This window comes from Pseudopodoces humilis, chromosome 3 (genome assembly GCF_049639895.1).
Source record: "Pseudopodoces humilis isolate 2021_Gansu_Grassland_sample_001 chromosome 3, ASM4963989v1, whole genome shotgun sequence".
In the NCBI taxonomy this organism is placed as follows: domain Eukaryota; kingdom Metazoa; phylum Chordata; class Aves; order Passeriformes; family Paridae; genus Pseudopodoces; species Pseudopodoces humilis.
In genome coordinates, this window is record NC_142202.1 from 108,229,858 (window position 1) to 108,256,005 (window position 26,148).

Below are 26,148 nucleotides of genomic sequence, written 5' to 3' on the forward strand. Positions count from 1 at the left end.
CCTCTGCTTTTCCTCTGACCTCATGTGACCTTGTAATCAGTTCTGCTGCTGCTTTTGTATCCATATTGAGTATCTTTCACCCACAGGCTGCCTGGAACCGTCCCTCACCCCCACCCTACCCCTCTCCCTTGCATCAGCTTTGGTGTTGCGCAGGCTCCACCCACCTAAACTACTAATCTGGCACAAAAATAACTGAGTGAAAAAAGGGAATAGGTTTCTCCTAAGTCAGGGTAGAGTTACCCAGCACAAGAACTAAGATAAAGGGCAGGATGGGCAGGTGGTCTGGAGCTGAAGGAGACAGGACAGGAATGAACCTTCCGTGTTGGCAAGCTCTTAGGCTGGTTCAAGCTGATGTGTTTAAATCATGGCTGAAAGTGATTTGAGCTCAGGGTGTGGGACTCATTCTTCCTTCTTTCTCACATCCAGCTGGAGTATAACTGGTGGCAAACAGAGCAGAAACAATCACAGAGAGGGTCCAAAAAGCTGCCAAGGGAACAGAAAAACTGCCCAGTTTATAGCAAGGACCTGGAGGCTGGTGAGATGGGAGCGATGTGTCCCTCCCAGGAGCTGGCCTGTGACCTCTTCATTGCTTTACACAACCAGCCGTGTTATTCTTTCCAGCAAGAGGCCCCACTAAGGATCCTCTCTTCCAAAGTCATTTAGCACCGGGACTAATTCTCAGTTTCCTGGAGGAGGATTTGCAGGCAGTTAAAATGTGTGAAGGCAGGAGAGTGCCAGACTGCAGGGAGCTTCCTACAGACTCCTCTTGCCTCCTAAACTGGTGTGTAGTGCAAGGCTGGAGCTCTCCTGCTGGAAGTCTTGCTCCCTGGGTCTTCATCTCCACCGAAAGCTTCTTATGGCATAACCAGCTCCTTATACAACCCACTGGGGTTACTCTAACGAGTGTAAAGTCTATAAATTAGTCCTTAAGCTCGTGATAATAAATAAATCCTTGAGATTATGTGATGATTAAATGGCCTGAAGTGATTTAAATCAGCCAAGCTTGGGCGAGGCTTTTAAAGCGCTGTGGTGCAGGAGCCCAGGGGAGGTGAGAACACCTCGCTACCTCCAAGTCACTTTGCCCTGCTCCCCGCGGAGCTGAGGACACCCAGGCACTGCCCGGGTGCTTCCTACAGCCACACCAGGCTGCTCCGTGCCCATTTTCCAGCGCTGGCCGCCCTGCAGGAAAGGGATGCCCGGCCTCTCTCGGCCGACGGGAACAGCCGGCGCTGCGGTTCCACAAATCCCGGTGACTCACAGCCCCGGCATGTCCCAGGCTCCGTCACCTACCTACGCTGAGGCTCATGCCTTACCAATTTCCCCGATGGTTTTCTCTGCCATCTGGGACTTCAGCCTCATATTTCTCCCCGCTACTTGCCTCCTGAGCTATCCCTATCCTATCCCCATCCAGGGTCTCATCCATCGACCTCATCATCATCACCGATGCAGGGCAGGCTTTGCCTTCCTCGCCCACTGCTGTGCTGTGCCACCACCTGATACCCGTGGGAGCCTACGAAAGGCTCTGGGTCTCGGTTTTGGGAGGCACTAACCCATATGGAGGCAGCCCTTGTCCCTTCTCAAGGACGCTTGGGTTTTATGTGTGCTTTTATAGTCCGGTCAGGCACTATTTTAAGCTCTTCGCATCTCTTTGCTCTCACCCTTAACTGCCCTGAATAACTCTGTATCCCATATACATCAAATACACTATGTAAGGACAATAGAACCCCATGTGAGCTACTTGTCACCCTGACCATGCTCCCCCCATGAACACCACTACCTGCTGGCTGTGACCCCTTTGGCACAGCCCTGTGCACAGCCCTGTGTGCCCTCAGCCCTGGGGCAACGGAGCTGTGACATCCCCCTTACATCACGGGAGTAGGAAAAGACCTTTAAACGGTGACTAAGATTATCTGTGACCACCCAGCAATGAGATCCGCCCTGCTGGCTGCAGCTGGGGTGCTGAGCATGGTCACTCGGGAAGTGACATTATCCTGGGGCTCCAAGTGAGAGCCCAAGGCTGCATAGCTGGCCTTGTAAAGAAAGCAGCATGCTGTGCTGAGTGGAATGAAGCCTGTTGGGTTAGAGGTGGTGAGAGTTATTTGCTGGTTCCCCTCTGTACCAGGAGGATGTAGGCTGGATTAGGAGCGGCTGCCCGTGCCACTCCAGTGGTCCTGCAGGTGACACGAGGCACAAAGCTGGCAGGGTCACATGTGCTGGGCAATCTGACACAGAAGGGATCTTGCATCCACAGCCGACATAAATAACAGATTTACAGTAGTGGGGGTTGTTTGGTATCTGTATTTCATGTTGAACCTGCAAGAGTACACAGTCCCTCCTGGAGAGCAACTGGCTTTGGGAAACTCATACTGAGCTTTGCAGTGTTCTTCAAAAGCTCTGCAAACCATCCTGTCACCTTGTCACCTCCCTGTCCCACTCACGACATGCTGGCCAGAGGAGCAAGACAACACATGATTGATTCTCTGCTTAGCATGAAGCTCTGAGCTTTGCTGCCAACGCTCTGCCCATGGCTAGACCACTCTTAATCTGTTGCTTCACTTCTTCCAGTGTAAACCCAGGGTTTAAACATGGTAAGTAAACACTGCAAGGCTTTCAGGTTTATCCATAAAAATTGCTCTTCATCGTTTTTAATTTCCAGCTTCATCATTTTTCATTTCAGCTTCATGACCATCAAGATACCCCAGCTGAGAGCTTGGCTCAGCTTTGTTAGGCACTGTTCAAGCCTCAGTCCCAGAGCACTTGCACCAAGGAGAAGGAAAGGGATGAGGAAGGGAGGAGGGAGGTGAATGAGGGCACTGGATGAAGTGCCCAGAGTCCCAGTGCTTTTATTGAGGTTAAGCGTTCAGACTTCCAGACCTCACTCTTCAGCTGAGCCATAGGACCTCCTGCAAAACAAGAATCCACAGGGATAAAACCCCCAAACAAGAAGCTTTAAATGCCTCCATCATTTTAACTTGGAGAGGGCTTGTTCCACATGCACCAAACCAGGCGTCCAGGCAAGCTGTGGCTTTCAGTCAGATAAAAGTTGTCCTGCTTGACAGCACTTGCATGACACGGGGGACAGGAAGGAAACTTCTTCACAGCGAATCACTGACCTGGGAAGGATGAGAGATGCCAGCCTCATGAGCCTCACTCCCTGATCTCACCAGGGGAGAAGATGCAGGGCCACCTGTGCTTCACCTGCAGCCTCACCTCCCCATCTCACCTGCTGGTTATCTCACAGCCCTGGGCACAGGGCTAAGGCAGTGTTCATGCACTTAGCCTGGCCATCAGATGCTCCATCTCCTTTCTGAAAGTCCTCTGGGAAAACAGGCTCTCCAGTTGTGCACCCACCATTTCCAGAGGAGAGATCAGCTCAGGTGTGATGGCAACCAAACCTCCATCCAACAGTGCCACACTTCACTTCCCATCTGCCATCCCTGTCTCAGCCCTGAAATCCCATGGGGTTCTTGAGGTGGGAAATCCATCAGTGCTAACACACCTGGCTTAAATGACTGTGTTTGTGCATATATATGTGTGTGCATGTATCTATATATTCCTGCTGGGAACATCTGCTCTTGGTAGACATTTCCCTTCCCAGTTTCCTGGAGATCACAGGGAGGGTCAGAAGGGTGAGAACGCCCACCCAAACTCTCCTTTCCCTCACCCAAGGAAGTCTAGGGGCTTTGTTGATTTAACTTCCCAATTCATGTTAATGCAAATTATGACTGTGGTTTCTATATGAACTGGACTCACAAATTTTCCCATGCAGGAGCTACTTTCCCATAACAACAACACCAACACAGAAATGTTCTGTTTGTATGGGAGATGTGGAAGCAATGGTCCATGTACAGAGAATGAGAGAGTCTGAAAGGAAATGATGTCTGCCCCATTAGCCTGGTGTATTTTAGTGCAAGTCAGGGATGAGAAATCACTACCTGGAATGTTTCTGGTTTCTACAGGATGAATCAAGTGATGGTGCTCCATCCCCAGAAGTGTTCCAGGCGTGGTTGGATAGGGTCCTGAGAAATCTGGTCTAGTGGAAGCTGTTCCTGCCCATGGCAGGGGTTTGGAACAAGATGATTTTTAAGGTCCCTTCCAACCCAAACCATTCTGTGATTCCATGGTTCTGGGGCATATTCTTCAAAATTTCCCAAATAGCTTCTTTTGGCAAAACAATTCCTCCCATTTCATGAATAGACTTGAATAAGGCTCAGGTGACTAAGCAGGAGCACTGTCTTTCCTCACAAGACAAGAGATCTTGCCGTTGGGAGAGATGATAAATTCTGGTGGCAAACGAGGTCAGTGGATGCCTACTTGGACTCCTACCACCAGCTTAGTGAAGACCCAGCAGTCTTTGGTCAACATGAGCAGTGAGTTTCACCTACTCTGATTAAAAAAGCCCTTCTTGTTTTTCAGAGTTACCAGTTCACTGACCTGGGTGTACTTGCATGACTCATGGGGTGGTACAAGGGGGAAAAAGGAACCGAAGGCAGGGAGGCAAGGAGGAACTTATTGAACTGCTGCTGCTTCCAACAAAAACACTTAACACAAAACTCCAACCTCAGTCACCTGTTCCCTATTTTCCTTTTGAAGAGTGACAAAAGTGGAGAAGCAGCAAGTTGGTCACTAATAAGCAATTTATGTCTCAGCCAGTATGAACTAGTTCAGGCAGCGTGACTGGGGTTTGTCATTGCACGTGCTGTGAGGGGGGGAGGCACGGGGGATTTACAGATCAGCCTGTGCATTTTTGGATAATCTGTGGACTGCCTTTAGGTTCTGTATAAATAATAATAATTAAAAGTGGATGTAACTAAGTGGAATCCATTCCAAAGCAGTAACATGATCCATCTCATTGCCAATCCCCTGAGTCACTACGTTCTCCAGATGATTATTTTTCTGCTTTTCCCTAATACAATCTGAACGCTGCCCTTCACAGTGCTGATGGACCCAGCGTGGGTTGGTACTGTTGGGGCATTTCAAACCCTCTTCTAGCCCAGACACAACCAGGCCGCTCAGTTCTGCAGCAAGATCTGACCTGTATTTCATCAGAGAGCTACACAGTTTTAAACCTAAAATTCACTCCACCATCCACAAGCCTGGTGTTAACACAATTGTGTTATTGCCTATTATTTGTCCAATTTATTTTGAATTAAAAGCAGCGATGGGCATCCCATTTCTTTTGAACAACCTTACAGTGTCTTGGTTTGCATTTTGATCTCTCCTTGGGATGAAACTCCCCTTTGTTGACCTCCTGGGAAAAGCTTGTTGTTCCTGGGTTCGGGAGCCCCGAGGGAAGGCAAAGCCCAAAACCAGGGCTCTGCAGCACTTGCACAGCAGCACAGCCAGCTGTGGAGGAACATCTTCTCCCTGCACATGTGACAGACTCGGTCTTATTCCCCTTGGGAACAGCAGTCCTGCCACTGCCACCCCAGGTCTGGGAGGGAAGCTCTCCAGACTCATTCCCAGGCTCCCAAGGGTCATTACTCCTCTCCAGATCCCTTCCAGCATTAGAGATGGAGAAAGTCTCCCACTTTGTCTGGGAGAGGAGCTTTCTAGCTGGACTCAAAACTCCCTGGAATCAGCGTGAAGCTTCATGTGTGCTTCAGAAGGGCTTGGACAAAATGCACAGCTCTTTAGAGCAAGAGCACCGCATTTCCCCCCACTCCTCCCCTTTTTCAGATGTGATTTTATAAGTTCCGTGCTCTTTCCTTTGGCATGGCACTGAAACCCTCTCTTGGTTCATCTGCCTTCAGGGCATCTCCAGAAGGTGACTGCTGGATTTCTGCAGGCTCTGGAATTCAGGTGTTTGAGTGTTTTTCTCAATAAACAACCAGCAATGTAGAGAGTCATAAATAGCCTTGATTTGCTGCGCTCATAAACCTTGAAGGTCCTGATCATCCATATCTGGGGGTGCTCTGGTCTCCTGTTCAGAATTTGGAACAATGATGAAGTCTCACCGCAGCTCCCGTTTCCTGTAAGAACCTTGGACACGTCTTGCATCCTTTCCAGTCCTGACTCTGACCCCATCTCCTGTTTCCCCTGACTCTCTGGACAAACCTGGACCTGTTTCCATCACTTGCCACAGCTATCGATGGACACTGTGACTGTCACCCTGCTCTGCCCACCCTGCTCAGGTGCTGCAAGATGGGCAGTGAGGGCATTGTCTAGGCTGTGGCCACCCTCAGCATCCAGCTAATCCTCTTCGTTGGAGGGATGTGTCTGCTTCCTAGTGAATTCCTCCACCACAGGGAATGTGCTACATGTTCATAGAGTCATCAAATGGTTTGGGTTAGAATGGACATTTAAAGGCTGTCTGTTCCAACTCCCATTCCAAAGGCAGGGATGCCACACACTAGACCTGTCCAAGCTGGTCTTGGGATGAGGCAGGGATGGGGCTGCCACAGCTTTTCTGGACAACCTGTGCCAGCGCCTCACCACTCCTTTTGCGAAAAAAATTCTTCCCTGTATGTTTGACATTGGAGAACACCAAAAACAAAACCAACAAAAATCTCCTCCCCGAAGATTTCACGGTGCCGAACACCCACCCCCGCTGCGACTACTCCGCGGCTGCCACCCTGGGACGCCTGAGTCCCAACCCAACCCGAACCACGAGGGGGACCGGAGCCACCGCTGCCCCACGGACGGGGGAGACGCGTCCCCGCCGTGTCCCCTCCTTGTATCCTCCGTGTCCCCTCCGTGTCCCCTCCTTGTATCCTCCGTGTCCCTTCCGTGTCCCTTCCGTGCCCCCTCCGTGTCCCCGCGCGGGTCCGGTGTCGCGTGGGGGCGCCCTGGCGCGCGGGCGGGTGACGCCACCGCCGGGCCCCGCCCCGGCCCCGCGCACCGCCCCCGCTCGCGCCCCGCCCCCGCGGCAGAGCGCGCGGCGGCCCCTCAGCAGGGCAGGGCAGGGCAGGGGGGAGCGCGCCAGGCCCCCCGCCCCGCCCGGCCCGGCCCCGGCCCCGGCTCGGCCCGCCCCGGCCCCGCCATGGGCGCCCGGCCGCCGCCGGCCCCGCGCCCCGCCGCCTGAGGCAGCGCGGCCGCACGGGCAGCGCCTCGCCCGCAGCCCCGGCCCCGCCACCATGGGGGCCGCCGCGGCCAGCCGGAGCTCCGCCGGGTTCGCCGGCATCCTTGCGGTGAGTGCGCGCGTGTGCGCGGAGCGACGGGATCGGTCCGTGCCCGCGCAGCATCCGCGTGTCCGCGGCGTGGGTGGGGATGTGCTGCAGTGCGGGGCCGCCCGCCCGCGCGTCCTGCCCCGCCTGGGGCAGCCTGGCAGCGGGGAGGGTGTTTGGGCATCCTGCTGACCCCGCTCCGCGTGTCGGCTGTGCGGGGCTCCGCTGCGCCCTCGCCGAGTGCTGCTGTCCGCCCAGCCCCGGGTCCCGGCAGGGGACGCCGGCTGGGTGCGATATTCCCTGCGATATCCATCCTCCCCGTGCCTGTGTTAGCGCAGGCGGCGGCATCCCCCAGCCAGGGCTGTGCCGCACCGTCAGAGTGAGCGGATCCTTGCTCTGCTGTCTACACTGCTCCGGGAGCTCGGCGCTGGACAGGGATCCATCCATCCACCCATCCATCCACCCATCCATCCACCCATCCATCCACCCATCCATCCACCCATCCATCCACCCATCCATCCATCCATCCATCCATCCATCCATCCATCCATCCATCGCCCCCGCGGCTGCTTTTTTTGCCACCCTTTGGGCAGGCAGTAAAACTCTCCGCTACGAATGGCAGGCAGCTGCCCTGACTTACGCCGAAATGTTTTCCGGCAGCTTTATCTCCCCATTTACTTTCCCAGGTAGGGCGCTTCCCGACCAGCGCTTTAGGGCTACATCCCGTCTGTTTGGGGAGAGACAGTAATTCGGTGTGTCAGGCAGACGCCGCAGCTGCTGCGGCTGGGTTGTGTAACAGAGGAGAGCACTTGCTCTTGAACTCAAGGTGGATCTGAGCAAGCTGGCGCTGGCTCGACAGGAATCCGAGTAAACAACAAACAATCTAAGGCTGGAAGGGCATTAGCGGGGAAACAGCCTCGTTGCACTGCAGGCGAAGGGGAACTTGGCGCAGCGCTGGAGCAGACGGTGCTCGGTGCTGGCTGGGCGCTCCCGAGTGCCGGCTTCCCTCTGGGAGAAGAGAGCCGAGGGAAGCCGGTGCTGCTGCACGTCTGGAAGATGAGATGCTGATGGGGAATTTGAGATATGCAGCTCCAGCTGGGATCCTGGAGGTCAGTTGGGAATGGTGGGTGTAGAGGGGAGAGGTGGGAATAAAAGTGATTTAAAGGTGTGGGGCAATACTACAGCAGTTTTGGGGCATGAAGCAAGACTGAGCAAATACACACGTGTATGTTACTTGTGCATGTGTGTTCTCAGAATTCTGTGTGTGATCATACAAGCAAGCAAGGCAAAATTCCTGTTTGCTTTTGAGCTGGCAGGATCCTCCCTGAGTTTTCATCCGATACCTTCAACATTTTGGATGTCTCCCTTTGATCACATAAGGAGTTCATGTCTCCAACCCGAGGGAAGTAAGTTCAAATTGATAGCCGGTGGGTCTTTTACTAGTACAGCAAACCCAAATCTGCCTGGCTGCTGGGTTTTGGAGCAGTTTTTGGAGCAGTAGCAGCGGTTGTTGCAGGGGTGATGTTGGCAGTGATTTCATTTGCTTGGTGGATTTTTTGGGACCCCACCAACTGCTGCAAGGTAGTTTCCACCATCTCCCCCATTGCCCTTGCCTGGAACCAGCACAATATCACCTCACTTCAGCTTGGGGCTTTTTGAAAGCTGGGGGATTCCATCTGTTTGGAACAAAACCGTGGCTGGCAGGGATGTTTCCGAGCTCTGGTCCGCACTGGCTGCAGGGTTGGCTGCTGGGTTTCCCTTCATGGGGACCAGATGTTGTGGTGCTGCTGTTCTGGCTCGCTCCACTCCCTGTGTTTTGCTCTTGAGATGGAGTAAAGGAACTGCTGATCAGTGAGTCCCGGACTCTCATTTCACAAACCCCAGACCAGCTGAAATAACTGGTCATGTTGCAAGAAGCAGAAATTTGCCTTGCTCTTCAGTAGTCTCCTCTCGGGCAACTTTTTTCAGACTGAGTAATTTGATTCTTTTTAAAGTGATCAGGGCAGGACTTTTGCTTTTCCTGTCTGCCAAGTTACCGTAAAACTTCCAGACCAATTTATTTGTCTTTCTGGTGTTTTTATGTGTTTATTTCTTTTACTTTAATGTTGCAAGCACTTTCCCAGTAGTGTCAGCGAAGGGTGCAGCTGACCTCTGGGAAGTGCAGCAGGCAGTGCTGCTCATCCCCAATCTGTGCCAGCTGCCGTTTCTACCAAATTCTTCTGGTTCTGCTTGGAAACCATTCCCAGAGTATCAGTTTAGCACTATAGGTCCCTGCTCACTTGCAGATCTCTGCTCCTGCTCTTCTCTGCCAGAATCAAGTGTCCTGTGTTTAGCTGCCATTTGTGTTTTGGGGTTTTTTTATTTAATTTTTTTTTAATTTTCACTTTAGTTTTAGGTTTATTTCTGTGTCCCCACAAGTCTGGCAGCAGGGCAGCACTGTACACAACCTGAGATTATGACAGTCTTGGTGTTGCAGCATTTTAGGACACAAATTTCAGGACAGAAAGTTGATTCACCAACTTTCTGCTTGTGTTTTGACTCACTTTGCAGATTTGGGTCCCTTGACGCTGTATTCATATAATCATAGAATGGCTTTGGGTTGGAAGGGACCTTAAAGATCATCTAGTTCCAACACCCCTGCCATGGGCAGGCGTGCCAACCACTGGACCAGGTTTCTCAGGTGTTTGCAGCTGCATCCTCTGAGCACATGCCAGTGTGGCTTGTGATCCCCTAAGAGCTGTTCCTGTGCAGATTGTTCCTCAGGTCTCCCTGCAGCACACTTATGGAAAAAGGGTGATGGGAGCACGGCACAGAGGCACCTCTGGGATGGAGTCATCGGGCTGGGTGGTGCTGAGGTGCCTGGTGCCCACACCAGCTGTGGGGTGCTGCTGCCTCAAGGGTTTGTTTGCAGCTGAATGTGAAGGTTCCCTTGTCTGCATGTTTCCTGGTGTGAGGAGGTCGGAATGATGGTGTCCCCCAGCCTGATCTGATTTCCTCACACCATAAAGCCTTCATGTGCTGAAATAGGTGAAGGTGGCTGGGAGGTGCCTTTGCCCGTGTGGCGCAGGGTATTGGTTGGGGATGCTCTTCGAGCTTGTGGCCACCCTGTCCTGCTTTGGACCCTTTTGGAAAGGGACCCCATCCCATTAAAAACCCTTCTCTGTTCCTGCATTGGGCACAGAGAGCATTGCTGAAACTGCTGAAACCAAGTTTGCTCTTCAGTGTTGTCTTGCACCCGTTCTGTTTTTTTCTGGGTTTTTTTTTACCCTGTGCACTTCCTTTGGTACCAGTGTAATGAAATTAAATGCAGTGGCTCAGCAGAGCTCACTTCATTACTTGGTTGATTTTTCCATGGGAACTGGAAGTGTCAGCCAAAAAAGTCTGGGTCTGTGTGCTGCTGGGCAGCCCTGAGGGTGAGACCAAACCAGCAGACACTCCTTTGTGCTGAAGATGTCCTGCTCCTGGCCTTCACTTTCAGAGATCTGAGTGCTGCAAAACCTGAGCAGTTGGATTATTTCAGGGAGCAGAAGTGCCAGTCTGAATAAATAGCAGGTGCTCAATGCTGCTAAGCCATCCCCCACTGGAACTTGCTGTTCTCCTTGGAAGTGCATGTGCAGCTGAGGATCTTGAGATGTTCAAAAATACCAGCACTGCTTTTCTGAGACAGGGTTTAAAAAAAACAGCTCAAAAAAGCCAACTCAAACCTAGTGCTATTACAGGCTTTGGTTACCCGGGAGAGGGATGGGAAGATGCTGGAATGGGGAGAACAGGAGGGAACCCAAGGCACATGCTTGTAGCGGGGCTGTCCATGGGTTTCCTAAGGTCTAGCGTGATGCAGAGCGAGAAATCAGGATCTGAGACAGCAGCACACAGCTCAATCCTGTTGAGGCAGGAGATCCACCGCCTGTCCTGCCTTTCCTGTCACCCTGTCCTGCTGGCACTGGCACGGGAGCAGGGTGAGTAACACAGGTGACCCCTGCTGCCACTTTAAGAGACCAGTTCACTAATTCAGGGATGCGTCATGGAGATTACAGGGGAGGGTGGCAGGTTTCCTTAGAGCCAGCTAAGCGCTTTGTTAAATCATGTCTTAGGGGAGGGGAAAAGTAAAATGCATCCTGTAAGTCTTTGCTGCCTGCCAGGGCAGCCCCACTTTTTAATTTGACGTGCCGTAATTAGTCTAGCCGCTGCAGGATCCTCGTCAGCTCCTGCGAGCTTGCCTGCTTCTGCCTGCTCTGTAATTGCTGCTTCAGGGGGAGAAAACTAACTAAATAAAAAAAATAAAAATGTGAAGTGTTTTGTACAAATCCCAAGCTGTAAATTATTTAGCAGGTGAAACAGAAATGAGCTGTGTGTTTCCAGGAAGCAAGAGACTGCACCAAAAATGACGCGGCGTAGCTTGCGGCTTTGCCGCGATGTGCCTTCTGCAGAGTCATGTTGTTGGGAGCCTTTTTTTTTCTTTTTTTTTTTTATTCTGAATATATTCTTGTTGGCTGATAGCCCAGAATAGGTAGCAGAGCAAGAGGCAAGGGATTGTATAACACAGCCAAGTGATTTTATGTGCTTGGCTCTGCAGCTGAGCAGCATTAGGGTCTCTGGTCTTTTTACCTTCAGTGTATAAAATGTTTGAAAATTCAGGGTAACACTGACTTGTTCCCTCTCTCCCTCTGAACTTAGCCTGTGGCTGTGTGGAAATGTGTTTCCTGTTGTTTTGCATGCTGTGTGAGGTTGTGTCCGCCTTTCTTTTGATATGCCTTTTGTTCCTGGGGACTTATCTCCGCTGCCATAACTGACATTAAATCCATGGACCAGAAGTCTTCTGGAGGAAGCAGAGATACTTCTTGGTAGATGGAGCTTCTCCTGGAGATGGAGAAGCATCACTGCAAAGGAATTAAGGGAATAAAGCTTTGGGATTGGAAGTCAGTAGAGACAGGCAGATTTATTTAGCAAAGCCCAGTTGTTTCCAGTTCAGTGTCTAAAAACTGGTGTCCTTTTACCTATGTCTGATGCAATGAGGAGCTGAGTTACAGCAGAGTTCCTTGAAGAGCGTAAAAATAGCACCAGGTTTTTTCTCCTGTTGCTAATGCAGCTGGTTTTGAGTGGATTCAGATGTGGTTAGAGGCTCAAAGCAGAACATCCCTTGTGGTCTCGCCAAACCCAACACTTGCACTGGGTCATAAAAAATCGTGAAAAGGCAGAGGAGCTGAGAAATATTCCAGAAACAGCTGCTAGCCTGGATTTCATCCTGGTTTGTGTTACTCAGAAAGGTAACTATTTGAACAAGTGCAGATTAACAAATAGAGAAGGAAAGTTTTACAGGTCAGAGCTGCCATCTGCATGTGTTTTTTGCCTTGTCAGTGAGTGCCTGCCTCGTGCTGGAGCCTCTCAGCCTTGAAATGCAAAGCTGGTCTGAATTCTCCTGGGGTGGCCAGGTAGCACGTACTGCTGAAACACAATTAGCAGTATTTACCACCCTGGCAGGGTTGCAGTGTAAATGATGCTTAGTTTCACTGAGAAGTGTGGTGTCAAATGTAAGCAATTATAATCGTAGCTGGGGATGTGTCTGCAGAATGTGCTGCCACCTGCACCGGTTCCATTCCGCTCCAGCCTCACTGAGGTCCCTCCCATGGGCGTAGCAACTTGTCCATGGTCCCACAGCTCTGGGACATCCCTTGTGATCCTACAGGGGGTCATTGACAGAGAGGGCTCCGTTTGCACGCTGTTGTTGGCTGATACCTCCTGTTTGTTTTCCAGCTGCTCATGCTCCTTGGCACCGCTGATGGTCAGTCGAAGCTGACCTCTGAGCAGAATGCCATCAGCCTCTCCCCTGGCAAGTACCGCCACCTCGACCGTGCCACCAATGAAGAGCTGACCTGTGACAAATGTCCTGCAGGAACCTACGTGTCTAAGCACTGTACGAAGAGTACCTTAAGGGAGTGCAGCCCTTGTCCAGACGGGACCTTTACCAAGCATGAGAACGGCATAGAGCGGTGCCACCCTTGTAGGAAACCTTGTGAACTGCCAATGATTGAGAAAACTCATTGTACTGCCTTGACTGACCGCGAGTGCACTTGTCTGTCTGGCACGTTTCAGACAAACGATACCTGCATCCCTTACACGGTGTGCCCGGTCGGCTGGGGCGTCCGCAAGAAAGGAACCGAGACCGAAGACGTCAGGTGCAAGCCGTGCCCTCGTGGTACCTTTTCTGATGTGCCTTCTAGTGTGATGAAGTGCAAACCCTACACTGACTGCTTTGGGAAAAACATGGTGGTCATCAAGCCGGGGACGAAGGAGAGTGACAACGTCTGTGGTTCTCCAGCATCCCTTCCAAACACGGCTTTGACTTCATCAAGCACCGAAGCGGGTGAGCAGCCCTATGAAGTTCCACCAACCACTGATCTTCCCAAAGGTAATCTCCACCCCTGAAACACAGGTGTGGTTTTGACTGAGGGATTGTGTTCCTGCCTTGGTCAGGGTTGGTGTTAGGCTGTTAAAAAACAACTCGGTCTAAAGCCCGGGTGGTGCTTCTGCTTCATGGGATCGGGTTCCCCTCACTTGTATTAAACCACATTCAATAACTCTGTCACTGAGTCTGCAGTCCTGATCAGACTTATGGCTGTCCTGTTGTTTGGGCTGGAAGGATTTGACTTTCCCCAGCCTCTTTTCCTGTCTCTGTGATGTGCTGGCACAAGCCTTTGTGCCGTTGTGGTGAACCTGGGTTGGGATGCAGCAGGAAAACCCCTGCAGTCTCCCTGCAGCAGGGAAGTTCCTCCTCTGATGGTTTCACTGCTTTTGTGCCTGTGCTTTCCATGCTGCATTTCACTCTGTACTGTGTCACAGTATTGGCTGAATGAGAACCATTGCTGAAACTGCTCTGCAGGAGCCTGGGCTGTCCTGTGACTTTTTTCCTACGTTTTCTTAAGGTTACTATGTGGAATTCCTCTTTCTCTAGCTTTATTGGAAGTGGCTCATCCTCACAGCCTTTATGGCGATGCCTTAACTGTGGCTGGTTTCAGGGATGCTATAGGACTCCGCTTAAAGTGGTATTCTGCACTCCCTGGAAAGCAGCTTCCCTACAGTATCTCAGATGAGGCATTTTAATTAAAAAATGCAACTTTTGATGACCTCAACAGCTGAGTTAGTAAATACAATAGCAGGGAAGTGTTGACAGTGGTAGGCTTCCAGTGCTTCACCTTAGTTAGGTCTCAAAGCATGCCCTGACGTTGGTGTATCACTGGGAGTGTACAGGAGGGTGTTTCCTGAACTTTGAAATCAACTGTCGACAATTACGTAAAAGTTGAAGTGTTTTCCCTGTTTGTGTCCTGATTAGCGTGTTTTGGGTAACCAAGCTGGGGGCAAAACCGGGTACAGACAAATACACACACTGTCTGTCTCAGCTGGGATGAGACACAATCTACAAAAGATGACTTTCCAAAATAATCTGTAGTTTTTGCTACAACAGCCCTTCTTCCTCTTCTCACCAGGCTTTGGCTCAGATTTCGCATCGGGCTGGGACCCGACAGGTGGTGGTTGATAAAGAAACTCAATAATGATGGAAGGTAGCTCTTACGGGGAAGTTTGGTTGCTCCAGAGACCTATTTTGTAGTTAATTCATCTGCAGCTGCTTGCAGGGCTGATAAAAAAAGACTTTACTTCCTTAACAAACCCAGTGGAGAGACACTAAGCCTACAAATTTTCATGTATTTTTGTACTTTTAGTCCAAATATGAAATTCCAAAAATGAGGTAAAATTAATGTTCATAAACCTAAAAAGAAAAACCAACTCACTCAAAGTTGTTGGTTTTCTGAGAAATGCTGAATGTGGGACAAACACAGACTGAATTCATGCCTTTAGCAACTAATTTTTTTGTAATAAGCTGCCTCTAGCTTTAACCAACAAAGGTCAGTTTTACCTTGAAGCTCCCTCTGTAACCGTACCCATCTGTTCCCAGAGGCAAACCTCAACTTCACCTCTACTCTTTCTCGCTGCCTGGCGTTGGGTTTCTGTCTGCTGGCCAAGCCAATGCTCAGGCAGGTCTTAGCCCGTGATGTGATGCCATATCGCATCTCCGGGGCCGTGACACTCAACTCTCCTCTCCTCCCGCAGGTCTGAACTCTTCAGTTCCCGATTTTGTCCCCTCTCCAGCGCCGCGCGCGTCCAGCAGCATGGTGGAGCGGGCACGGTACTACAACGAAACCTCAGCCAACGAGACGGGCGGCATCGGCGGGACCCTCGTGGGCTCTGGCACCACCAGCCGGGCCCAGAGCTACCGGCACAAGCAGACCAGCCAAGCGCTGGAGAAGCAGCCATCCCTGGAGATGATGGGGGGCGAGAAGCCCAGCGTCCCATACAGGCCCCCACGGCGAGGCTCGCAGAACGTCCACCAGCACTTCGACATCAACGAGCACTTGCCGTGGATGATCGTCCTGTTCCTGCTGCTGGTCCTGGTGGTGATCGTGGTCTGCAGCGTCAGAAAGAGCTCACGGACTCTGAAGAAAGGACCCCGGCAAGATCCCAGTGCCATTGTGGAAAAAGCTATTATGAAAAAGTCCACCACCCCCACACAGAACAGGGAGAAGTGGATCTATTACTGCAACGGGCATGGTGAGCAGCAGTGACCATGTGGTGTCCTCCCCACTCCAACCCAGGGCTGTGGAGGGGCCACCCCACAGCCACTGACCTCTGCCTTTCCTCATTTGGTGGGTCTTGTAGGGCGAACAAAGCCCATCGTGGTTTCTTCTTCCTTGGCTTCTCCTCCTTCCAGTTCCCGTGGTGTGTCCCTGCTTCTGAAGGAAGGGTTAATGGAGTGAGTGTCACCTGCTCACTCCAGCTTCTCTTCTTCTCACCCAGCTTCTCCAGCTTCTACTCTTCTTCCATTGGTAGAATGATTTTGAATGAAGGCACCTTTTTTTTCTCCCCCATTTCCTTCCTTTCCGCTTTTCTTCTGTTTCACATGGGCCTTATTTTCTCGGTGACTCAGGCATGGATCTGGTTGTCTTTCGTTTCATCCTTTATCCCCTCATCCCTGTCTGTTTCTGGAAGGCTGAGTCATCCCCCCACCTCTTGGCACTGCCTCAATTTCAGTTCTTAGCCCTAAATCCCAAGTGCTGGCTCGTGTCCCAAGCCCTTTGCCCACAGTGGAGCCAAAAAGGTTATCCTTAAAGCCTGAGTCGTGGATGTGTCGTCAGCTCTGCCTGGACTCTGTTTTTGGTAGTGTTTTCTGTTCATTTAGTGCATGATTTTCTGTCAGCTTTCTGATGAGACTTTAAAGATGACATGTTAGGATCTTCAAGTTGAAATTTATAAAAATCAGTGATAAACTAATGGTGGTGTGACTTTGAGCACCAAGCAGCCATGATCTCCCTAGTGGGATGCACAGTTCTTCCTCTACAAAGCTCCTATGGCAATTTTGACCTTCCCTTATCCTGTGCAGACTGACGAGTCCTTACTTATTTTGGGTTGATGTTGCTCAACCTTAAACATCCATTCACAACTAACCTTTAGAAAAGCACATTTAACAAGGGGGGGTGGGGGGGTGGCAAACAAAGAATGGATTGAACAAAGATTGGAAGGTTTAAGAGAGATCAGTCCTTGATAAAAGTCATCCTTGAGTGCTCAACTACAAAGCAAAGAAGGTTTTGAACAGGGCGTCTTCTGTAATGTACTCTCTTCACTTTCCTGTTGATTAATAGACCTACACTTTGTTTGCCTTCATTAATTCACTTATACAACCAGTAAGATCTTGTTGGAATTGGTTTTGTGCCTTCTCTTGTGTTTGTGTTGCTTATCAGTTTCCTTTTTAACTCTTTTGTGTTCTTGGGCTGCAGTTTCTTAAACTTTTTTCTGTTTTTGATAACCTTTTCCCATAGTCCTTGCACTCTATTGTCCCTAAAATCTGTGGCATCCCAAAGTATGGTCCATGAGACTGTGATGAGTGATTATTAGACATCCTTGTTTGTGAGCACTACCAGGAATACATCTGTTTGGCCATGATTCATAGGTCAAAACCAAAAAACAAATAGTGGTTGTTGCTAACTTGCAGTAACCCTTTTCCCCAAGACCTTAATTACCAGTTGGTTAAATTTCTGATGCTTTCCTGTTTCTTGAAGCACTTCAGAGCAGGGCAGTTTGTACTGGACAAGGAATGCTCAAGTGCAGGGACCAGACCATGCTGCTTTGAGTGGGTGCAACTCTGGATTCTATCCTGGTGTTTCAGACCATGCTGAAGCGCCTGTGCTGCAGCTGATCCTTCTGGAAGCCACCTTAAAGCTGCCTTTGTTTGTAATGCTGTGTGTTGCATCACTAATCACGATTCAGGGTAAAGAAACCATGCAGGTAAGAGAAGGCTCACATGGAGAGTGATGACCTGTTTTAACCCATTTAGATAAAACCTCACCTCCCAGATTTTGTCCCCCTTTGACATCATTCACAGGTCATCCTGTGCTACCCAGCGGGAGTTGTTCCAGCCTTCTCTGTCACATTAACAGCTGCATAAATTTCGCAAGATCCTTCCTAAGTTTTCCCTTTGTCTTGGGAAATAAGCTGGGTGTAACAGCAAAACCACACTTAGGTGATAAACCACCTTGGTGTGATTGAACCATGCCAATCTGGAGGTGAATGGCTCCCTTACCCCCAGTCATTCCTGCAACAGTCACGCTTGTTCCCTCTTGGCATGGGTGGCTTCCTGATTTTCCCCTGCCACCAAATGTCCTCAGATGAACTTTGTGCAATCAAGGCAGGCAAATGGGCACAAACCAATTAATGCTTTGTCTTGCTTTTAGTGCAAACCAAATCGTGTTTCATTAGCTGGAAGGGCCTTGCTCATTAGCTCTTATTTGGTGGTGCTTCTCTCTTATGTCAGATATGGAAATTATTCTCCTCTGCAGTGGTGCATAAATCCTTCTCTGCCTTTCCTGTTGAAATGTCTGGCTCTTCAGACTGTTTACTTGAAAGGAGAGGTGTAGTGCCATAAAGGAATTGACCTTTTATTTAATAACTGGCTGTACAACTGAAATGTTCTGCAGAGCTGCCACGTCATGGCTTAGCTTTCTGCTGCTCCAGCAGTGTTTGTTCCCAAATCATGCTTCATCCTGAAGCAGCATTTCAGAGAGGGCTGCGTTTAGCCAGGAACAAACTTCAGGCTGTTGCAGGGGGGAAATCTTTCCCCTTCTGTGCTGCTGTGTGGATCCCTCCATGGTAGGCAACCAGAGCAAAGCCTCCTAAGATGTGAGGACCACAGCTGCTCCCCAGGTTCAGGTGCCAGCCTGGTTTGTGGTTGCTCAAGTGGTGCAGAAAACAATCAATTAGAATGTGAACTCTCTGTGGCTGGAGGTGAAGTCCCTGGGCTGGGTTCTGGCAGTGCACCCACATCTGTATGATCTCCATCCAGAGGTTAGCTGGCACACCAGCAGAGGGCTGGGGTGTGTTTATTGCCTGTTTATGTAGCTCTTGCAAACATTCTGCCCCCATTTGTTCCTAGTTTACCATCTCCTCCCTCCTAATCCTTTCAATAAACAGCTCTAACCTTTGAAAGGAAAGTCCAGGTCTGATGTAGGCACTGGAGCCTCTCCTCAGGTGAGCTGTCCTTGGGCTTCTGCCCTCACAGTCAACTCCCTGAGCATCCCATGGCACCAGGTGGGCATCCAAGGCTTTGCCTATTTGGAGGATTTTATTACTGATTTTTCCAAGGCTGTGGGTGCTGGGTGAAGAGTGGTCAGGGTGGCAGTAGCTCTGCTCAGTGCTGGAACAATGACATGGCGCTGTGGTTGGGCTCTTTACCAAAAGAGGAGGGGTTTAGCATAGAACCAGGGGCTCAAACTCTTACCCAGTTCCTGAAGGAACTAAATTCCTGAATTGTTTAAATAATTGAGATAGGTGTGTGATCCTGATCAGCAGTTGTTGTCAGGAGGAGGTTCGCTTGTCCTCATCTCCCCATGAGCTGGCATCTGTGCCCTATCCTCTATCTGTTCATAATACATGCCTTAAATAACAGCCCAAACATAAAAATAGAAGTAGTTTGGGAGGCTGGTGTTAGAACTACACCCGTGTCCTCAGCATAGGTATGTTCCAGCCAAGGCAGCAAATGCCAGTGCTTCTCACTGGATTAAATGGTTCAGAGGTCTGGGAAGAGCTTGCAATGATTAATGGCCTGAGTTAGCTGCCAGCCTACCTCCACGTCTATTCTTGTGTCCATCCTCACAACAGGGGCTGTCCAGAGAGACTGAGAAGGTAAAACAGTGTAGCTGTGTTTGGAGAAGCTGCACCTCTTGCTGCCTCAGCTGGCTCTTACTTTGCAGCCCTGCACATACGAATCCAGCAGTTGACAGTTTGTCAAAGTTTTCCTGAGAAATTATCCATGTGGTGCCTGAGTGATGTGGGTGCTGGGCTGATAGGGCTCTGTGGTTTAACTTCATATGACTTCTTTCTCAAGAACAGCCTACACACTGGGCTCATGCCTTTATTTTAGAAAATAACTATTTCCTTCTTCAGACATTTCCAGAGGTGAGAAAATGGGCTTGCAGAAACCTTTCAATAAAAACTGAGAATTGGAGCTTGTCTTTCAAATGCCTTGGAAATGCCAGATTTGACATCATGCCAAACATGCCATTTGCCAAACATGAAGATGGGCTTGAATTCTTTTTGCAGAAATTGCTAATACTTTTAACAATTTTGCAGAAATTGCTGTTGTCTTTGGCTTTCATCCACCTAGTAGCAGAGGATGAAAGACAAAGTCTGCAAAATCTAAGGGTGAAACCTGTGTGTAGAAGCAGCTGTCTGAAATGATATGCCAGGAGCAAAAAAAGAGTTTGGTGATTTTGTTTTTTGGAGTTTAAAGACTGAAGAACAGATCTTGGCAGTGCTGGCCTGGCATGAGATGCCACTTCCCTTTTATTTTTCTTCAAGTCTTGTAATTGCACATTATTGCAGTGGGTGGTGAGAGCAAAGCCAAGGAAGCCTCTGGTTAAATAATCAGAGAAATTAAGTGTTCTGCAGAAGCTGTTTGCAGCTGGGGTGGAGCTGAGGCTTGACTGCATGTAAAAGAACATGTGCTTAAAATGGCTCAAAATCAAAATGGGGAGTTGAGATGTGATGCTGGAGAGATGGGGAGTGTTGGGATTTCGGGGTCTTGGTTGGTCAGTTGTCAGCACACTGGGGGCCGGGATCTTCTTGGTTGGTGATGTGTAGGGGATAGTCCTTGGCTTGCATGCTGGTTGCTGAGGGAGCGGGGCTAGGCTTGAGCTTGGTCTGCTACTAAGGAAGTCACTGAGAGTGTTGAAGGGAGACTACGTCTTGTACCTTGGAGAGCCTGATGCTGTGCTGCAGCTCCAGAGCATTCCCACCCGAATATGTCAGTGGAGGTGTGGGGACGGCAGGGTCATTGCAGGCTGCTTCCCAAATGGAATCAGGTGCTCATTTATGGTTAGTTGGAAGATGCAAAGTAAAATTACGTGATTCTTTGCAAGAGACAGCACATTAAGGTTATGTGTGGGCTTTTAAAGTCAGTCTTTTCTAGAGATCCATCACCTAATGAAGGGAAGCAAGTGCATGGAAACAGTCCAGCTGAGGATGTTACTCCTCAGGCCTATTTAACTGCTACTCTGTGTAAGGAACCTCCTGCAGGCTTGGCACTTGCAGGTTGTCTACAGGGTGATGCTGAATGCTACTTCAGGACCCCTCCTTAGTGCTTTTGTGGGGAAATGAGATGAAAGCCACTTAGTGTAGTGGTTTTGTTTGGTAGTTGTCCCTGTGATCAGCTCCTGAACAAGTCCCAGCTGGTGGCAAAGAGGATCATGCTGGGAGGTGGGGTAAGGATGGAGGAGCTGCTGTGGAAACAGCTGGGCAAATAAACAATCCTTTCAAGCACTAAACCTTCACCAGCCTCAAACTCTGGTGGCCTTCAGGTTTTGTGCCCAGGCCACAGGTGGGGCAGAGATGTCCAAAGCATCTCAGGAGGGCAGGTGTGCCCATTGTTACTGGCATAATTTGATAATTGCTCCTGGAGAGGAGCAGCCCTGGGCTTGTGTGCAAACCTTGATATGGCTCTGGCAGGCAGAGCATGAGATGAAGGATTGATGTCTGTTCTCCTGCCAAAACAGAGAGGCAGAAGGTGTTGTGTTTGTTTTTGTTTTCCAAAGCAGTTTATCTTCTGGCATCTGCAGCTTGATGATGTGCACATGACTGATGGTCTTCTGATGACAGCCTGTCTACCTCTGCAGGGTGAGACCCAGGCAGAAGGGGAGCTGGTTAAATTGGAAGAGGCAGGAATGTGCTGGGCACCACAAGGAGTGTGGATGCTCCCTCACTGGGGATTGTTCTGCTGCATTTTGTGCTGTGTTTGCTCCTGCAAAGGCACACGGCACAGTGCTCTGCTTTGGGTGGGATGGAGCAACTCTTTGTCTGCAGCACACACCTCTGCCATGGGAGTGTTGGGCTGGCATCTGACTAGTTCACAACACCATCTTCCTCAAACCACTCAATGTAAAACATTGCTCAGGTTTTCCCAAAAATCATTTTGTCCTCTCGGGAAGCTATGTGAACTCCAAAGGGCATGTGCAAGAGCTGACCAGGGATTCATGATGAAAGGGAGCCTTGAAAAGTGCAAACGTGGGAGGCTGCTGTTCTGCTTAGAGAGGAAGAAACCTAATCATGTGCAGTTTTATCATCTCCTGTTCCTCAGTCTTATTGCATTAGCACCAAATACTGGTGCTTGATCACTTTTAATGTGTGTTGCTACACGAGCCATCTCTCTGCAGCTTGTACAGGGCTGTGGGGAGCTCCCTTTGGAAGCTGGAACATTTGCTCCCAAATCTGCTTCAGAAAAGAAAACTCAGATTATCCTATGGTCAGAATTCCTGGGTGGCCCTTGTATTAATTTAATGAGGGATTGGGATTTGTGCCTGCCCATTAAGGTGTAGGGCCAAGTGTGGGAGGCAGGGCACCTCTGCAGGAGGGGAGGATTGTCCTTGTAGAAAACCACTTCAAGCCCAGGGTGTTTTTGCCAAAAACCCAACACCAGTCTCAGCGCCTGGAGGGCTGTGATTTCTCACATCAGTGAAGCTCTTACACATCACTCCTCAAATAACAAGGGTGGTTTTTTGTTTTGTTTTCTCCTTGCTCTCCAAGACTGGGAGGAAAAAAAAAGCAGGAGGTGAATTTAATCCTCAGGTTGGCATCTGTGAGAGTCTGGATATTTATATGGCTCTGGCTGTGACGCTGTGTGTGTGTGCTCAGGGTTACCAGCTGTCCCAGAGGGTTATAATGAAGATTAACTCTGCAAAAGCCATTTAAAATTTAATAATTACATAAAATACTTATGCTGGCCATTCTCATGCAAAGTAAAGCAAGAGCAAGTTCACTCTGTGGGTTTGGTGTCGTGTCCTTTGGTGGTGGGCAGGAGTTCAGATGGGTCCTGGTAGGGCTGGACCAAGGGGCTGTTACAGAGGTGACTTCCAAGAGGTCTTCTCTCACAATGATTCTCAAGTTCCTGTGTCAGAAACATGTTCATAACTGCATGTAGCTGATCCACTGTCTGGTTTGGTTATTTTCCACAAAACTTGTGGCAAGTGATTGTTAGAAGGTTCCTTTCTGCCTTGCAAGATTTTCAGTTTTGTCTTTAAAAAAAAAAAACAACAAACTCCAAACACATCATTTCATGGTTTGTTGCCCAAACAGCTCTTGCTAAGGATATGAATCACTGGGTCCTGGGAGGGTCTGATAGTAACACTGTCCTCCATGGCTGGGAAAACTATTCTGTCACTAACAAGTGTTTATGAGTGTGTCCTTTCCAGCTGTCTGACAAAAAACACTAAAGAACATCTAGTTTCTAATCCCCTGCTCTGGGTGGGGGTGCCACCCACTAGATCAGGTTGCTCAGTTCCTGTCCAGGGATGGGGCAGCCACAGCCTCTCTGAGCTGCCTGGTCCAGGGCTTCACCACCCTCACAGGGAAGAATTTCTTCCTTATGTCCAATCTAAGCCTGTCTTCTGTCAGTTTTAGGCCATTCCTTCTTTCCCTCTTGTCCTGTCACAGCACACCCATGTTCAAGGTCCCTCTCCAGATCTCTTGTAACCCTTCAGGTATCAGCATCTGCAGTAAGGTCACCCTGGAGCCTTTTCTTCCCTAGACTGAGCAAACTGTCTTTTTACGAGAGGTGCTTCAGCCCCTTGACCATTTTTGTAGCCTTCTCTGCACCTGATTTAACAGGTCCACATCCTTTTAATGTGAGCTGGACACAACACACCAGCACCTCTAAGTCCTTGGCAGAGCTGCTTTCCGCCCTCTCATCCTCCAGCCTGTGCCAATACTGGTGATTTTCCTGACCCAGGTGGATGACCTCGCGCATCTTCAAACTTCCTCATTTAGGACCTGAAGTATATTTTGAGTGGCAGGGGGAGGAATTGAGTTTCCAAGAACTTCCCCTTTGTGGCAGCGGTTGGTGGAATTTTTGCAATTTTGGAAAGGTATTTGTGTTGCGCACTTGGGATTTCTAAGTCCTGGTTTGGTTGAGCTGTGGTATCTTGTCAGCTGGTGTGTGGATGTGCTGCATCCTGACTCTCTTGTACAGGCTCTCAGTGTGTGCTCAGACATAAAAATAGGCTGCTGTGGCTGTGTTTCACATGAGTCAGGAGGATATTTGGAGGAGGGAGGTGGGCTGAGCCCAGGAGTAGAGCTGGCTTTGCAGTGATTTTGGAGCTTTTATCTGTGTGTAGGGGAGGGTTGGGCTGCATTGCTCTGGTTTTTCTGTCTGACTTGTGTGTGCCCTTAGGCTGTGCTCTGTCTGTGATGCTTCATCCAGCCTGCCTGTCACAGTCAGGATTTGTCACAGCATGTGGTGCACAGATTAATATTGCCCATATCTGGAATACCTCTGTATGTAGGTGGTAGAAGCTCAGATTGGTACCGGGATGGTGGAGGTCAGTTCCCGTCAAGTGTCATGGGTGAACTGCTGGGACCTCCTCTGTGATGATGAAGGGGTGGAGCTTGGAGTTTCCTGAAATCCAGCCTTTCATGAAGCTATCTCTGGAACCCTGGGCTGCTGAGCTTCTCATTCCACAGGACTGTATATGCCCTAAGCCCAGGGAGATCTTCTAAACTTTCCTTCTCAGCTGTATTAGGCACCTTTAAAACTTGAACTGATGTTGTGTTAATCCTTTTCTATGTACTATGTACTCTGTCCCTTCATTACTAGTGGGGTGAAAGGACATGTGGCTTGGAGGGACTCTGAGCCTGAGATTTCCCCTTAAAGGTGGCATTTTCTTGAGGAGCACTCTTGTGAAAAATGTTGTTTGATTCAAGCTCTGAGAATGAAAACAATGACATTGTGAGAGGGTGGGGAGAGGAAGGAGCCTCAGCACCTCTGTGGCTGTGGTTTGACTTCCCTGCATCTGCTGCTGGGTGCTGGGGTGTCACCTTGGTGGGGCAGCTCTTCCTCTGCTTTCAAGTTTGCTGAAGATGCAAAAAAAATAATGGCAGAGAAGAGGAATGGTGCCTTGCAGGTGCTGTATGTGAGCATGCCAGCACTGCTGGTCACGGCCCCACACCACACTGGCTCCTTGCCCTGCCTGAGGCCAAATGATGGAAGAACTGGGTCTGTGTCCAACCTGCAAATAGCACGGCTTGGGAGAGCAGTGAGGCTTGTCCAGAACAAGGCATTAAAGCTCAGCCAAGTCCCAAGTGCGTGTTTAATGACCACCTTGGTGACGTGGTAGGGCTGATGGCTCTGTCTACATCAAACTGTACCTCAGTGAGGTGGAGCACATCTGAAGGAGCAGGAAGTGGATGGGAAAAGTCTTGAACCAGATTCAAAATAAGCAAGTGGAAGTCACTGAATAAACTGAAATCGTGTTTATGGGGAAGATGAGGCAAAGGTGAGCAGTGTCCAGAAAAGGGCAGTGGAGCAGGTGAAGGGGCTGGGGCACAGGTCTGAGGAGGAGTGGCTGAGGGAGATGGGGGTGTTTAGCCTGGAGAAAAGGAAGCTCAAGGGGGGAACTTTTCACTCTCTACAACTCCCTGACAGGAGGCTATAGAGAAGCCGAGGCCCTGCTTCTCCAGGAAGGTCCTCCCTCCAGCTCAGCATCTTTGTAGATGAGCTGAAGGGAGGACCTTTCTGGAGAGGCAGGACTTGTTGCCAATCTGGAGGCATTTGTCCATTTCCAGACTTGTCTCCATTTGTCCCAGTTTGTCCTGGCTGTAGATGTGCCTGGTTGTGCCTGTGTTCACATGTGTGTACATGCTCCCTTGGGCTTCTCACTGGCCTGTTCAGAACATCTTGGCCTTGTACTGACTTGAAGGTGTGGTTATCACCACCATAAGATATTAGGGGGATACATGGTGTAGCCTAGCACAGCATTTAGAGACTTGAGTGTTAAGATAATGGCAACTGAAATGCCACCTGCCCAGGTACCTAAGACACATATGGATGTCCTGGATCCTTCAGATCTGTCCTTGCCTGTTCTGGGCTGACCAGGGAAACACAACTCAGCCAGATGCAGCTGTGGGTGTTCCACATTAATTCCATTGTCTGAGGCATGAGCAAAGCTGGGTGATCAGTGGTGATGGTTCCTAACATGATGATGGAGAGGGGTGGAGCTGTCTCCCGCTTTAGCAGCAGGATGGTGGTGACAGCTCACCCAGGCTGTTCCTGTGGCCTATGGTAAAAAAGGAGGACAACTCAGGCTGTGGCAATCTTGGAGCAGCTTTAGCATAGCCCTGACATGGCTGTGACCAGCCTCACATGGAAAGCAAGAAATATGTGGATTAAAGCACCATCTCTGTTGACCTTGGCCATTTTACTTGGGATTGTGCAGTCTGGAGGTCTTTGAGCACCATCTCCTGCCCTGGTGTGCAGATGGGCATGGTGGGAGAAGGCCCACATGGTTCAGGGAGAAGGAGAAAGTCCAGGACCTCTGGTGGCGCTGGGATTTTTGCTGCACGCAGTGTGGTAGTCACCTTCCCATCCCAGCAGGATGTTCCAGCACTCTTAGTGCTCTGCAGAGTAACTTGTAGGATTTCTGGAAATATGGAAGTAGTAGAATGATAAGCTTAT

The 26,148-nt window shown here is 49.8% G+C and overlaps 1 protein-coding gene across 2 annotated transcripts in view; it reads left to right on the forward strand.

Annotated features, from left to right (window-relative positions):
• The first annotated feature begins 7,015 nt into the window (after nt 1-7,015).
• The window catches only part of TNFRSF21 (TNF receptor superfamily member 21), a 35,122-nt gene continuing 15,989 nt past the window's right edge, over nt 7,016-26,148 (forward strand). Inside the window, exons 1-3 of one of the 2 annotated variants that reach the window (XM_005521818.3) lie at nt 7,016-7,130; nt 12,858-13,512; nt 15,210-15,707. In XM_005521818.3, coding sequence (XP_005521875.2) covers nt 7,077-7,130; nt 12,858-13,512; nt 15,210-15,707 — 1,207 coding nt within the window. In that variant the 5' untranslated portion in view covers nt 7,016-7,076. Of the gene's footprint in view, nt 7,131-8,011; nt 8,216-12,857; nt 13,513-15,209; nt 15,708-26,148 lie in introns of those variants that run through there. The other variant, XM_014251475.2, reaches the window with a different exon arrangement.